This window comes from Idiotropiscis lumnitzeri, chromosome 4 (assembly GCF_059441095.1).
Source record: "Idiotropiscis lumnitzeri isolate Australia: NSW breed Sydney's pygmy pipehorse chromosome 4, RoL_Ilum_1.0, whole genome shotgun sequence".
NCBI lineage: Eukaryota > Metazoa > Chordata > Actinopteri > Syngnathiformes > Syngnathidae > Idiotropiscis > Idiotropiscis lumnitzeri.
Window position 1 is genome coordinate 21319687 of NC_142394.1, and position 16236 is coordinate 21335922.

The window sequence follows — 16236 nt, forward strand, 5'->3', positions numbered from 1 at the left end:
CATTGACTTCATTTCAGATCTGTTAAGTGGTTTCACACCGCATCTTAAACCCCAAAAGGTGGCTTTTTTTTTTTTTAAATTAGGAGACTGTATTTTTCCCAGTGGTCAGTTTTTCAGCGAATAACAAATGATAGCTTTATGATAATTCGACCGCATGTGATTTTTGAGGTTACAAATCTCACGCTTTGAATTTGTTTGTGCAGCAGTGTTGAATTTTACAGCGGGTCCATGCTCGACGGATCCAAACTTTGCAAATTATGCAAATAGTTTTGGGCTATCACGTTTCTCTTTCCAAACATGTTTTGTTTCCCGTGTATTTTTTTTTTTACTAAGAGAACAAAATCGATGATGTCATGGCATTGCGCACTTAGCGTTGCATCAGATTCTTCCAATGTCATCCCGAAACTCTTCACAGCATTTTGCGTCCTTGTTTTGTTGAGTCACTTTATTTTGCACTTGTCATTATCATTTAAGCTTAGTCTTTTATTTTTATGGCCATTTTGTTTTTCATTTTGGTGGTGTGTCGTGGGAATGTTATTAATGTAACATTACATGCGTCGACTTGATAAAGTTTGGGGAAACATGAATGAATCATACAAACGCAAACTAACTATTGTCCAAAAGTCTGAAAGTAGACAAGAGTAGAGAAAATCTTTTGAAGACATTTTTGCACCTTTATTTGGACGGGCGGTAACTGGAAGTAATTGCTTCTAAAGTGCAGCGATATTGCCCTCTAAAAAGATGTCTGACTTCAGGCAACAAAGACTGAAAAAGACCCGTTAGTGTTTTCCTCACGTCTCCAAAGCATATTCAAGCCCAAATTGGCGAATCATTTTGATTGTTTTTGTGCCTTTCATCTCACAGGATGGAGAAAGTGCTTGTTTTCACGTCTCTTTGACCTCGCAATGCAAAGATTCAGAATGTTGCACATTTTGGGTGATGCCAGTGCTAATTTTGACTCGTGCTCCAGTTTCAAGGAGCTCTAAATCGTCTCCTGCTTCCATTAGTGCCACTCCAACTTTGGGTTAATTACACTTTCCACTTCGCCCACAAAGGTAGCGATAATTGAGAAGGACTTATGTGGCTGTTTATAGCGAGGGTGCTCAGTTGAAAGATCAAAAAAAAATTTTTAAGTGGCGCTGGGTCTAGAATGCCGTGCAATTCAGTTCCAATTATTTTGTCATCTTCAATATTAGAAATTGCTGCTCCTTTAAACCACAAAATGTCCGAATTCCTGTTCAGTTTTGGCATTTTTGTTCTTGAGACTTTTTTTTTTTTTTGTGCTCATGATAGAAATGTCCGACGAATTTTGTGTTGATCAGCAAAGAAATTTTCCTCGGGGTGCGTTCTCAACCTGTTGAGACAATTTGTAGAGGGCCTGCGCACCACATGTGTAATAATTCCAAATTGAATTTCTACTAGGTTTTCTGAGTCCAGCTCAGGGCCTGGGTCCACATCTTGAGGACCCCTGTTAGCACAATTTATTTTCTCCATGTAATCCGTCAGGATTTGAATTCCGAACCTCTATGAATCAACGGCGGTCTGCATAAACTAGTGGTTGATTTGTGATGTCGGATTATGGATCGGTCCCACAATGCTCAGCTTGGCACACCTTTTCAGAGGCCTCGGAGGGGGTCTTGCCGTAGATAAACAATCTTTCAACAGGTGGTGAAGTGGTCCGCTGAGAGGACAGTGATCCCCTTTATTAGAACCACTTGTCTGACATTGTCTGGACTCCCTTCGCGACCCCTCCCCCCTTTCCCCCCCACTCTTCTTCCTCCTCGTTGGTTACATAAGGCCAAGGTGCTTTGTGATCCCGAGCAGACTCTCTTGTTTTGTTTGTCACTCTCCAGTTTTCTGCTGAAAAGTTCGGGGGTGGTGGTGGTGGTGGGGGGGGGGTACTTGAGGGGAACGCAATCGTATATCCTGACTTTTTGAGAGTTGAGGTTTGGCCGGTGTCCAGCTTTTCGTCTGCGTGCGCGTTCTCATCTCCGGCGTGCTCAAATTCCCTCCTTCTCTCCGGCGCTTGTGCACTTTAGCCCGAAGTTCTGATGACTGCGGTCGGAAGATGAATTACACCGCAAGCTTTTGTTTAACAGAGCGAGCCGGTTTGCAATTAAATGCGCCAAAGACGCTTTACGGAAGAGATCCTTTTGACCTGTCTTGGACAATTCGTCAAGATGGCACTCTTAGCGTTGGCCCTTTCTGGAGCCAATGATGAACCAGATAAATAACGTCAATGATGGTAAACGCAGTCTTCTAGCGATTTAATTTCTATTACGCAGCGTGGTACTCTGCGGGTTCTTCTCCATACGGCATTCGGATTTAGGAACGCAGGCACAAGGCCTGGGCTTTGTCGAGACGGCCGCTCGTCTTGTTCCAAAGTTGTGCGTGACATATTGTATCAGACAGTCGGGACTTTTTGAGGAAGGAATAGTTCCAAACTAAATTGTTTTTTTTTTTGCCTTGGCAGGTCTGATGCATTGGTAAAGAAGTTGTGGGAATCACGTTTTACAGTCTTTACTGATGATGTCTGGGTGCGGTTCTTAAACGGTTGATGGTTTGCAGAAAGTGGTGAGGATTAGATGTAAGTGGAATTTGAGAAGGCTTTGTGATATGTCTTCTTGGATCCTCTTTTTATTTTTTTAGATGACAAAATCGGCTTGATTCTCAAGCTAAGGGACCTGGACTTGTTTTAATATACTTTGCTTCTAAATGGAGCAGAAAGAGAACTTGGGTCGCGCCTCAAAGAAACTTCCAATGTGAGCACCAGACTTCTTTCTGGTGGTTTGCGTTTTGTTAGTTTGTTTAAAGGGAACATAAAATTGACTTTTTAATAGGTTGTATACAAAAAGTTGGCTCTCTGGAGTGCCTGCCCACCCATCAAGTGTGAAATTACACACAACCAAGTAAATGTTTTGTGAGCTGCCGATTCCATGTGTCAGTAAGTGAGCCGTTTTGATTTTTAAAATAATTTGACACCCTCTCACAGAGTTCACGTCCATTTTCTTTCACACTATCACTTTCAAAGTCCATCATGTGAAAGCAGAACGCTGAGCCGTTTGATGCACGAGCAAAAAGTTCTGCACATTGGCAGGAGAGTTTGACACCACTCTGCAACCAAACCGACAAGTGTAATGAAGTGCTGCTCCCATGAGTGAAAATACGATGAATTCACCGAGGCTTGCTTTTTTTTTTCTTCAAACTTGTTGCTACTGCTTGTGCACACGTCGCCACATTGTTCTACTTTTGAGGCGTTCATCCATACTTAGAGCTCCCGATCGTTCCAGGACTGGAGTGGTACTAAATCAATTACCCTCAACGGACACTAACATTGAAATTGTGACGGAAAGGGAGTCTGACAGTGTCGGAAGTTGTGAGTGATGAAATAAGACAGCAGGATGTGCGGGATTCCCAGAAACTGGTGGAGGAGAAGATTTAAGAGCGTACAATTCCAGTTTCCTGCCTGATGATGAAGTGTTATATTTGGAGTTCAATCTGCATTTGAACGATGAGGTTCCTCCAATGCAAATTTCTGTTTACAAAGTCAGCCCTTCAATGTTCGGAGGCAAAGTGTAATGAGAACTTTTCAAGTCTTGACCTTGACTTGTCAACGGCTTCTTACAAGACGTTTAATCATCCTGAAATCATCCCTGCTTTATCAGAGGAGATTATTCCCATCAAAGATTTCCTTTGAACGATGTGTTTTTTTGTGGAACTGGAATTTCCAAACTTGTCACGTGGCGATACGTGCCGCTGAAGCATTGGAATCCCAACCTCGATACAATATTAAAAGCCGTTGGTTTGCTGGCTCTCAAATAATACAGCTCCGGCTTGGTTAATGGGAAATTTATCCGACACGGATCCGATTTTTAGCCACGTTTCGAAGAGGCCCCATTCAAACTGGGACTCATATGAAAGCCTTCACCGTTTTGTAGCTTTGAGAAGGAAAATGACTCCAAGCGACATTTTTTTTTTTTTTTTTTTTGCCTCCGGCTGGAGCCAAGATTCCCCAAATGTTCCTCTCGCGTGGCAGTGGTAAGACGGAACATTAATTTTGGTATATTCCGTGTTCTGTCGTTTTAAGCTTGGCGGAATGTTGAATGTCAGCATTGGAAACTCCCAACACATTGGCAACCAAAAGAAACTTTGATTTATTGAGGTAGAGGAGGTCAAAACTTACTATATTACATTATTATTAGAATTTATTACCAGACTTTCTGGGATAACTACTTGTCAAAGCAAGAACAATCTCAATCTTTATAGATTCAATTTAGTCTTGGAGACTAATGTAAGCAACAAAGGCCCATTTTATTTACCTTTAAATCTCAATGGAACGCACAGTTTTGCGGGAAAATACATCTTTGAAGTCACACAAAACTTCCTAGACTTCAAGTCAGTGAACATTAAATGTACGAGAAATGCGTGTTCAGAAAAGGACGTGAATTTAGCAGCCGACATACCGTAAGCTAACATTTAAGCTAAACATGGTGCTGAACTTCTTTTTACACTTACATATTGATTCCAACACACATGAAATATAATTTCATGTTCATCTGGCTACATTATGCTGAAAAAAAAACCCAAAATAGCTTAGATAATTTGTTAAAACAAAATCAAAAAGCATGCACTGTTTACGAACATGCGACTTATTGTTACTTCCCGCTAACAATCCAGGCTAAACCTAAAAAAGATGTTAGTCCCTCAGTTGCGATGTAGGAGTTCAGCAGACATCTTCAATTCAATTTTGCCAGAAATTTGAGAGATCTTCAGAAAGAGCAAATGCTGATGATAGGTTCTACCGAAAAAAAAAATGGTGAATTTGTTATTAGTGTACGCAACTCAATTAAATTTTATTTACAAAGCACTTGAATACGTGCTGTGTAAAAATACTATAAGAAAGACAAAACATGAGAGTCTTGACATAATTTAAAAATTAAAATAGGGGCTCAAGTCTTGTGCTGTGTTGAACGCCAAAGAACAAAATTCATAATGATCATAATAACAGGGGGATCATGATCATTGATGATCTTTAAATGGCCGCAGTCCTATTTCCATATTTTTTACTGTTGAAAAGCACTTCCAAATGTGTACAAACTGTAAACGCGACATTCCACTTTTTATTCCTGTGCGTGCTAAATGCCAACTTTATCACCTTTTGGAAAATACATAACACATAATGGAGCATGTAAGGGGACCACTTGACCCGTGAATCATTCATACTAGCTCATCAATAATCCAAGTGTGGCGGCGGCATGCAATTTGAAACAGGGGTTGCGTGAAACATAATCATTTAGCGCATACACTAATGGCTTTTACCTGCCCAATGCTCTGCAAGCTAAAATATAACTCCTAACTCTTATTGCTACTTTCTCTCTAAATCAACAAAAGCCCCCCCCCCCCTAAAGCGCTTTGAAACGTTCGCCAGTTCCCGACGGGGCACGGCGTGGGTAATGCAAACCGCAGAAAAAAATTAAGGCGTAATTATTTCCCAAAAGCGCGCTTCCAACCTAATTAGGCTAGTCCTCAAAAGTGGGCCTTGCATTATTTACACATCAAGGGGACACACACACACGCACGCACGCACGCACACACACGGGGTGCTAAATAAATATTCATTGTTTGTTGACTTAGCCCCGTCCCCTCGGCCCGAGTCAAGTGAGTCACTGTCATTGCGGCACGTTTGCCTGACTTGTGAGCCAAGCGGCCTCTCATTCTTCTGCAATTATCACAACACTTAAACGTGGACGGAAGCCTGAGCCACACACGGGCGGAGTATCCCGTGGACTGGTCGCTCGTCAACTGCAGTGCCCTCGTTCACACCAATGGAAAATTTTGTCTTCATTGTACATAACTTGCGTGGGCAAAGTGGCAGGAAAAAGCTCAGGGCGAAGATGCAAACTGAGAACTTTGGAATTGCGAAGCAGACGTGCAAATCATAAGCTTGCTGTGCCGCCTAAAATGAGGATGTCACTTTAAAAATCACTGTGTCGTCAGCTACAGTTTATACTTCTGTGTAATCGTTATTGCGCTTTCCCAAAAGGCAGATTTTGGAAATGGTTCCCTCTATTGTTGTTGCATACTTGTGTCGTTGAACGCACGATGAATTCCTGGCAATAGACGGTTATGTCCTTGAGACTCATTGTGTGTTCGCCGCATACATCAGGAAACTGTTCAGAAAAAACAAACCCATTGTTGACATTTGACGACCTCTCTATTCCCCCTATTTCCTATTTGTATTCCCACTCACACATGTGTGCATTTTGTTTTTTTTTTGGGGGGGGGTGAAATGAAAGAATCCTCTCTAATTATCATTCTCCTCCATATTCATCGAGGCAACGGCAAGCAAAAATGTCGGTTATGGTTGACAAGCGTGTTTACTGACGGGGTTAGTGGACGAGGCGGCAGGGGGATCGCAGTTTGAGTTGTGGAAATGTAATACGGCCACAAACAGACAGGGAACATCTGAAACCGCAAACGTCTCACTCGCCGTCTCCGAGAGTTCTCACGCGTCTGCTGGTCTCGAGCGCGGTAACAATTCGTCCTTGCAAAACTTGTCCTTGACAATCTAACGACTTTGCTTAGATCAAAAATGCAAATTAATAAACAGCACATTAGAATATGCCTTGGTTAGTCTCGAAATGGGGAAGTTTTGTAGCGGTAAAGTGACATCATAGAATGTAAAAATAAATAAATATTTATGTACATACTGCGTTTGCAGCAGAGAATGTGACAAAGTGTATATTTATCATTGCATATGTGACGGAAAAATATGATTTATGCAAATGTTTCAAGCATCAGCGATAGTCAGTAGTCATTGTACGTGATGAAAGTGTACAAAGGGGAATCTTCATTATGTTTGGTGGGGGACACAATGGCGGGTTTACCAAACGTGGCCTCGCATGAAATGAGGCGTACGTTGCTCCGAATTGCATCATTTCCATAAACAATGAGCAAAGCGTGCATTAAATGTCGATTAGCGAAACACATGACCCGAAGTTTATCCAGCCGGGGGGTCTGCGGTCAACCTGTGATGTGTGTTTATTTTGCTCTCTCTCAGACGCTCAAGCGAAGCAGGTCTTTCCTTTGGTAATAGCGTAATGCATGTTTTCTATGCAGCCCTGCGGGGCGCGTGAGGTCGAGCTGGAACCCGCGTTGTGGTTCCCTAAGCACCACTTTGAGACAAGCCGACTGGGGTATTGTATCAGGAATAGTACACACTCTAATATCGCTTACAGAGACAGAAAGCGTCGCTATTCATGTGGTATCAGCGGTTGAATTTCAGAACCCAAAGGAAACATCGCAATGTTCGCAAATGATCCGCAGCTACGGCTTTATTTTCAGTCACCACAAAAAAAAACATTGTGCTTTGCGTTTACTCGTATCGCCTTCATGTCCATTTTGGCTTGGCTCGAACTGAAACCTTTGGTGGTCCCCCCCCTCTTCTCGCAGGTGGAGATCACGCTGCAGGACGTCAACGACAACCCGCCTGTTTTCCCCAACGATATCCTGGACGTAACCATCGAGGAGAACGTGGGGGACGGCTTCAGGATAATGCAGCTAACAGCCACGGATGCAGACGAGGTAACGGCTCCCCAAGTTTCGGTTAGGCCCTCGCAGTATTTTTGCACCTGTTTTGCACTGCGCCCCGACGAGCCACTGTGGGAGTGATTTGGATTCGGAATGAGTCCTGGATTTAAGTTTCGCTCTGTAGAAACACCAGTAGATGGGATGCTGCAAACTTTCAATGAAATTCTGCCCAGTATGAGACTGTCAAGAATGAGAAATCGTACAAAATTGACTGTGAAAAGTCAGATCGTGTGTTTCTTGCGCTCATCAAATATGAAATGAAACGACCAATTAAATCAATTTGATCCCTATTCTCAGGTTGGAATCACATCTGCTCTGACTCCAGCTGGAAGGGAATCTCCTGTCCAATAAACCTCCCAAAGTCTCTAGATTTGTTATGAGTCGTGAGAGGGTTCTGAATACTGACTACATTTTTATTTCTACATTAGTAACAAAAGGGTTGTTGGGTTATCGGGAAAAATGGACATATTATGTATAATTAACTTTTACCCAAACAAGTCACTCTTGTTAGAATCCAATTACTACAAACTTTCTGATAGTTCATTTACATGATACCGAGTTTCTCTGAGCTTCTGCTTGAAGGGTTGCGTAGATTCTGCTGTGATTGCAGCTCAAGTGCTGCAGATAAATTACATAAAAGTCGGTAGATATGCCGCTAGTTGCTTTTTGGTCGTGATAGACCGATTATCGGCCGGGCTGTTTTTCCTCTCTCTCTCTCTCTCTATTTCTCTCTCTCTCTCTGCTGTGCTGATGTCCCTGCCTGCAGAAGCAGATTGGCCCGCCCACAGCACCATCTGATTGGTTCCTTGTACAGTGGATACCAACCAAGTAGTTTGCTCTTTCAACTCAAGTTACACGCACTACGGGAGGCTCTCATTGCCCCTTGTGCTCAGTTAGTATTAACTCTACGGTGTAGCTTTGTTTTGCAGTGAAAATTATATTTATAGTTGTGGCGGAGAGTGGGTGCTGGGGTGAGGGCACAAATTGTTTTGTTTTTGCTAGGGGGAGCGTAACATAAAATAATTGAGAAGCACTGAACTAAGTCAAGTATGGGAGTTTTTATTTTTCAAAATTTGGGCACCAATTTACCCCCTTTCTTTTTCAACAATTGAATATCGGCTTTAAATATTGTTTAGCGGCCCCCATGACTTCTAATAATCATCAATATTGTTATCGGCCCTGAAAAAAGCATATCGGTCGATCACTACTTTTTGGAAAAATAGTTGCTCAAAAAATGTGAATACACAAGTCAATAAAATTGACAACTTGACTGCAATCGTTTTTAAGACTTGGAGGGCGTCACCTCAGCAGTGGCTCATTTGAATGAAAAACATCAGAAATGTATAAAAACCTTTTCATTGCACACGTTTACATTTGTGGTTTTAATGGGTTAAAATGTTGAATTGAATTTCCTGTCAATGTTTCGCCATGTACATGAACCATCCTGTGAAATAACGTTGCGCTCGTTAAACAAATGTAATAACATGAGAGCAATCAGAATTGTGTCACCCGACCCACGCGGTGCAAATCCAGCCTTAGCGTATCGACATGAGTGGCTTCTTCACACCACCGCGACCCACTCAAGCAACAAAGCGGGATTACCAACCGTGACAGACGCTTGCTCGGCACAGCTAAAATTAGCCTCTGACCTTTGTAGCACCTGACCGAGGCAGATTACCAACTCTCGTTTGCTCTAGCATACCAACGCATTGACCTACTCGTGCATAATCCCCTGAGACACAGCGCTGACATGAGCACTTGGAAATTGTTCCGATGTCTCGCACGTTTTTTAACGTTATCTGAGAGGTCCCACGGGCAAAGGTCCTGCCCTACCGCTAATCCCCCACACTGCATGACATCACTGACATAGCCTTTGAAAAAACACTATATTTATAAACTGTTGCTGACTTCTAGCCCCTTTTAGTCATGTTTAAAAGACATTTTAACAACCCTACTAAAATAACATAATTGTCATTTTTATTTTAAATTTTATGTCAGATAATTTCAGGATGAGTTGAATTCATTAGCCTTTTTTCCACAGCCTTGACGCTATTTTAGCAGGTTTCAAAGCTGAACGTCTCTAAGATGCTGATCTGAACTAAACTAAATTGGTCAGTATTAAAGTCGATCTCGATAATTGTCGCAATCTCTCTGCAAAATGTATTTAATCTCTAATTTATATGCAATAAAAGAAACATTTTTTTTAATACATTTAACTAATACACAAATTTCAGGGACCTTTGAACTCAAATAAATCAGATGATTTGATTCTGAGACCAAATAATGATTTAGCTTTTGTCAGCAAGCTCAGTTGAAGCTTCAAAGTTGTCCTAGCATCTTTTAAAATATTTTTCGCTGTATTTCTCAAACTGAATTAAACTATCCTTGTTGTTTTTTTTTTTTCGTTTTTTGTTTTTTTTGGGCGAACTAGCCATTAATCGCAAAATTTACTACTTGCACTACTGAAACAACAAAGTTTTGCCATCAAAGTTACAAAAATTCACTGCGATTGTGAGGTGTTTTTTTTTACACCAAGATAATTCAACAACCTTCATTAGCAAATCGACGCCTCGATGTTAGCGTAGCATAATTAATTAATTCTTAATTTTTTTCTCAATATGCCCTGCCTCCCCTGAAGGGAAGTCCTCAGAGCTGACCTTTCAGTCTGAATTCATTGGTTTTGGATGACATCAGCGGTCTTCCCCTTCAATGAGCGACAGGTTTCCCATCCCGTCGTTAGCTGCTTTGTCACAATATGAACATTAAATCCAGGGGCAAAAGCCGGGCCATTGAGATCACAAAGACCGAGAATGGTCTCGAGTTTAAATGAGGAGGCCACACAACTTTGAACGTGCAGCTGTTGGCCTCGCCCCCGCGTCGTGTGAGGAAAGTCATAAAGTGGCACTTATGGGCTTTTTTTTTTTTTTTTTTTTTTTGAGTCCATATGTATCAACTGTAAATCTGAGAGCCCAAGGCAGGTTTGAGAGTTTGGTTGGAATGCTGGATTTTAGGGACATTATTTGGCCTTTCATCTCGAAACGCATATGGAATTGAAATTATGCTCACTTATTCCTCACGTGGATTTAAAGTGAAGGCAGTCTGAGTTGTGGCCCATGAGCTATTTTCGTCATTAGTGAAAAAAAAATCCCATTAACGAAAGAGCTGAATTGAGGGGGAAAAAAATGGGACATATCCTGGAGATGTTTTGTAAAACAATTAAATTAAAATTGAAATAAAAACAAAGGTTGCTAAGAAGTAAGAGTTAGAGTCGAGCCAAGTTCGTTGCCCACATCTTTGCACAGGAAACCAAAGTTGCACTGACACCGGGAACAGATTGGAAGATTCCCCTTTGAGGCCAAGCTGTTGACCAGCTGACAGGCTGAATGCAGACATCAAATCCCAGACCGAACAATGTCATAAAATGTGGTCTGGCTGGGCCCGTTTTCACCCCAGAAAGGTTGAATTTAAATCAGTGTTTAAACTCTTGGACCAATACAGGTTAAAACTCTTTTGAAAACCTTTGTCACCTCATTTGACTGACACTTTTTATTAGATTTCTGTACTCCCGTGGAAAATTTCACATGTGCATTTTTAATGAGGACAAATTGCAACAGCAGGTGCTCCGGGAGGGTTTTCGGCATCTGAGTGTTGAAATGAACATCACCAACTGGGAGCTTATGAAACCCTCTCTGAACTGACGTGAAAGCCTTAAAAAGAGCCACAGCTGGTTTGTCCATTGATACTTTTCAAGGTTTTCCTTGACTCCCTGCCCAAGGAAGTGTGCCACGACTATTATGCAAATGCCAGCTCAGTGCAGATGTGCAGTCGAGCGATTCGGTTATGCGCAAACCAAGACTCGGAAACATCTGATTTTCGACTAAGGGCACTGAAATTCATAATTCCCATCCAAATTGATGTACTGTAACCCAACTTCACAGAGTTCACTTAAAAAAACAAAACACTTACATTCAATTATGGTCCACATTAACACTTAATTTGGAGGATTCCTATAAACATACCCAGAACCCAAAACTTCACTTTTTGATTGGTGGGCCACAATGGGTTCTAAAATTGGACAGAGGGGCCGGACCAGGAGCAGTTGGATGGAGTTTTTGGTAACCTCACCTCATCGTAGAAAAAAAAATACATTTAATTTTAACTGAAGATGAACAAAAGCATTACAACAATATATATGTCTTTGAAAAACCAGAGTATTTAGAAAATAAAACATTAACAAGGTTTATTCATTTAATTTTTTTCAAGTTTGGCGGGCCGGATTAAAACATTACTGGGCCGCATGTGGCCCCCGGGCCGTAGTTTGCCCATGCCTGCTATATCTACTCACAATGAAAAGATTAACACCTTGGCATGTTGGGAAGGAGATAAGTGTAGCCTGGGACGTTAGAAGAAGTTCTGAAGAGTTTTCACCACATGTACATGTAAATGCGCAATTCCATTGCATTCTTTTCAAAATGAAATATTTTGTAAGAAATTTCTTTTTAAGGCTAATGTTGTAAAATGCCCTTGAAGTGTTTTGGAATCATTGTATGTTGCGGTTGAAACTATTAAAATCGGGAATTTTGAATATTTTTCGAGTGGTTAGTGGTTTCGTGTACTGTATCCTTCTTCTTAGTTTTCCTGTCTGCACGGTTCATTTTGACCTTCCTGACATGTCAACATCACTGCCAGGCTTGGCTGGATTACGAAAGGCCTGGAAACCAATTCAAGTCGAAGCTGCGGCTACCTCTTTTTTCCTGGATAGCCACCGCGTCAAATAGAAACAGGTGACGGGTGTCAGCACGTAGTTTTTCAAACGTCTGCATTGCCCAGTTTGTCCTGAAGCCTTCGGTTTGCTAAATTAGTTTCCGTCTGCTCCTACTGGAAAGCTGCTGTTTAATTGGTTAGCCCCCCGACTCCCTCTCGCCTCCCCTTCCCAATGATGTGTCTATCGAGGGCTGTAAAGTAGTCTTGAGTCAAGGTCAAGAATAAGAGTGCTGTTAGTGTGTAAGATCTTAATCACATACTTTGCTACAAAGATTACTTAGAATTGATGCCGTTTTTTTTTCTCTGGTCTTTCTTGCAAAACGCCGTGGCCCACCCGCCACGAATATTAATTGGCAAAGGCACGAGCGTTAGGTTCCGACCTGCAGCCTAGGTGGCTGATGGGATTGCCAGAGCGAGAGACACTGATTGATGACAGCGGGGTTTTTAGATGACTACAGCCTCGCGCCGGCTGCCTTCTTACTTTTTGTTTTTATTGCGCCTGGACTACAGAAGGGGGTCTCTGGTATTGCAATGAGACAAGGTCAAGCATTCAAGAAAAAAATCCAAAGAAGAACTCATCTTAAATTGTGACCGTAGTTACTCGGAAGACTGGTTGGCATGTTAGAACTTGGCCTAGGTTGTCTTTTACGGTTTATTGAGAGGTCAAAGGCTAGCCTAATTAAGTCGCCACTTAGTTGGCGCTCCGTTTTCTTGCTGCCGTCAGCACCTCCTCGTATAAAATCAGTTTCTGTATCACAGCCAACTAATCCTGTGCTAAATTTTCAAAGCACTTATCGCCCTCTACTCTTGCTCTCCTACACTGCACTGAGTACGAGTATACGTACTAACAGAACAGGGTCGCTTCGCTACATTGGAGGCCACCATGTCATGTGAATACAATTGTCATCAGGCAACAGCCAGTAAATATGCTAATACGTTCATCTAAACTTCTTATTGTTCGGGTAGGATCAAAAAGAAGCCCGAAACCTCCCCAGCTACAACTGAAAGAGTCTGTTCTCGCTCGGCTTTTAAGCAGCCGTAACCAGACCCCTCGCCTCATCCCGCAGAATGACAGCCGCTTTTTGATGTCGCTTTTTTTTTTAATTTAACACGTAAAATAAAAAAGCCACAAGCCGAGACAGTTGTCTGAGCTCCTTTTGTCGCCAGCACAAACCTGAACGTCAGGACTCTGTCATCGGGCTCTTTCATGCATCATATCGCATTCAGGGCTTGCTCTCCGGTTCCAAAGCCCCACGCCATGGCGACAATAGTGACTGTCACGTGTTGTGCGGCGTGTAGCAGCGGATCTATTAGCTGCTTTATAAGAGCAACCCTGCAAACCGTAAAACACGGAAAGTCCATTTTGAAAGGCTGGATTTTGCTCACAGTCTGTTTTTTTTCCTATGAGATGACACAAGTCACTCAACGGTCACAGTTTGATCCGGAGCAGCCCCATGCTAAGATGAGTGGCAAAATAATCGGATTTCCTGTGAGATAGAGTGACTTTCATCTCCAATCAGTCAATCAGTAGAAATGTTTAACCTCGAGTTGGCCTTTGCAGTCACACTTTGAGACCCAGTTAAACGTAAAAAGTCCAATGCCGCGAAAGACAGGATTACCATTTTTTTTTTCATTTGGGTCTTCCTCCTGATTCGGAAAACTGCACCAAAATGTTCACTTTGCCGGATAACGTCAACATTAATAGGTTCCCTGCAACTGTGATCTGCATAATCGCTAAAAATCGACAACTCTATACTCATCACCTATTTTTCTCTCTACCTCAAGGGGCCAAATGCTCTGGTGACGTACACCATCATCAGCGGTGCCGACGACAGTTTCCGGATTGACCCCGAATCCGGTGACCTGACCGCTACAAAGAAGCTGGACCGGGAACGGCGTTCCAGTTACTCACTACTGGTGCGAGCTGACGACGGGAAGCAGTCGTCCGACATGAGGCTGAACATCACCGTCGAGGACGTCAACGACCACACGCCCAAGTTCTCGCGGCCGACGTACTCGTTCGACATCCCTGAAGATATGGCGTCGGGTAGGGACCTTTTCTGTCTCTCAACTGATGGTTGAAGGGTTGTTCTTTCTTATGTTTTAGACTAAATATTCTTGAGCGAGATATTGAACCTCAGTTGCTCCTGATCTTGCATTGTCTCGCAACTGAAGGTAGCAGGCTTGATTTCGAGTACCCTGATCAAGTATCCTTGATATAGCAGCACGGTGACCTAGCACTCAGTAAGTTTAGTTCTGAGGTCAGTGGTTCGAATGTCAACTACTGATGTATGTATGCTCTAAAAATATTTTGCTTTAAGGACTCTGACTTCCGCCCATATCCCCAAAAACATGCACGTTAGATTCTTTGAAGACTCCTCCTAGTGGATGGTTGTTTTTCTACATGTGCCCTGCAATTGACTGGCGACCATTCCGGAGTAAGGCTGGGATGGGCTCCATCTCAGATGCGACACTGTGATAATAATAATAATAATAATAATATTCCCTTTATTAGTCCCACAATGGGGAAATTCGAGATTCGAACCCAGGCCTCCTGGGGAGACTGGGTCCTGAACGCGGCGCCTTAGACCACTCGGCCATCCTGGCCTTTGATGACAAAGTGTACAGAAAATGAATAGTGTACAGAAAGTGAACGTCATTTCAAATCATCAAAGTATTCAGCAGCCAGCCTAGTAAGACGGTGGTGGTACAATGCTACATTGTATTTATCAATGTCATGAATGACTGGCAGTCTGCTAGGGCTTTTTTTTTAATTTGAAAAACTGTCCATTTATGATTGAACGAGTGAATCATCGGTATTCATAAAAAAAAACAAAAAAACCTTGCAATGATAAGCCCCCGCTGAGTTTTCATTTAATCGTATTGGCAGTGAAAAGCGAATCCTTGAAGGATTTTTTTTTGTGTCATCAAATGTCTGGCAGGCTCCATTGTGGCGGCGATCCTCGCCAGCGACTCAGACTCAGGGGTGAACGGCGAGGTCACATACTCACTGGAGGACATCGATGAGGATGAGACCTTCTTGCTCAACCCGGTCACCGGTGTTTTCAACGTGACGCAGCCTCTGGACTACGAGAATCAGCAGTACTACATTCTGACTGCCAAGGCGCTGGACGGCGGCGGGCAGGCCAGCACAGTTAGGGTCTACTTCAACATCTTGGACGTGAACGACAACGCGCCAACGTTTAACGCCACCGTGTACAGCACGTCGGTTTTGGAGAGCGTGCCGCCTGGATCCAGCATCGTTGTTGTCGGTGCCAGTGATGCAGATGATGGTATGTACATGGTAGACAATGAACAATCAAGTAGCTCAGCACTCACCTAAGACATTTTTCCACAATAAATCACTTTTTTCACATTTACATTTTTACACTTTTTGATCACAACATTAGGTACACTTACTCTTGTACTTGATTAACAGCACTGCTTGCATACTGATGCATAATGCCTTATATTGAAAAGGGTTTAATATTTGACAACCAATGGGCAACAATTAAAAAGCATCTAAAATAACGACATGAAATACAATCATTAAAAAAATGTATGATAAAATAAAAGTCACTAATGGTGTCGTGGCACATTCTCCGCACTTTGTTCAATTGCCACTCGGTGACGGTTGTGAATGTACATGTGGCGACCCCTCCAGGATGGCAGCTGGGACATGGACCCGTAAAACTGCGACCCTAAAGAAAGGCTATAGAAAATACGTGGATGGGAAAAAATAAATAAACATAAAAAAAACATGAACTGTAACATGTTTAGTGGTGGATTTTTTAAGTAGTTGTTTTTTTTACCATTTGGAATGTCTGGTTACTATTTGGCTTTGCCTGCTTTCCTCAATTTCTTTATCTGGCCTGTTCAAAG

General features: G+C 42.4%; 1 protein-coding gene across 2 annotated transcripts in view; it reads left to right on the forward strand.

The window, feature by feature from the left end:
• Positions 1-16236, forward strand: part of fat4 (FAT atypical cadherin 4) — a 96220-nt gene that overhangs the window by 40466 nt on the left and 39518 nt on the right. For both annotated transcript variants that reach the window (XM_088293840.1, XM_088293841.1), the window contains exons 2-4: positions 7453-7584; positions 14140-14401; positions 15297-15647. In XM_088293840.1, coding sequence (XP_088149966.1) covers positions 7453-7584; positions 14140-14401; positions 15297-15647 — 745 coding nt within the window. The remainder of the gene's footprint in view (positions 1-7452; positions 7585-14139; positions 14402-15296; positions 15648-16236) is intronic.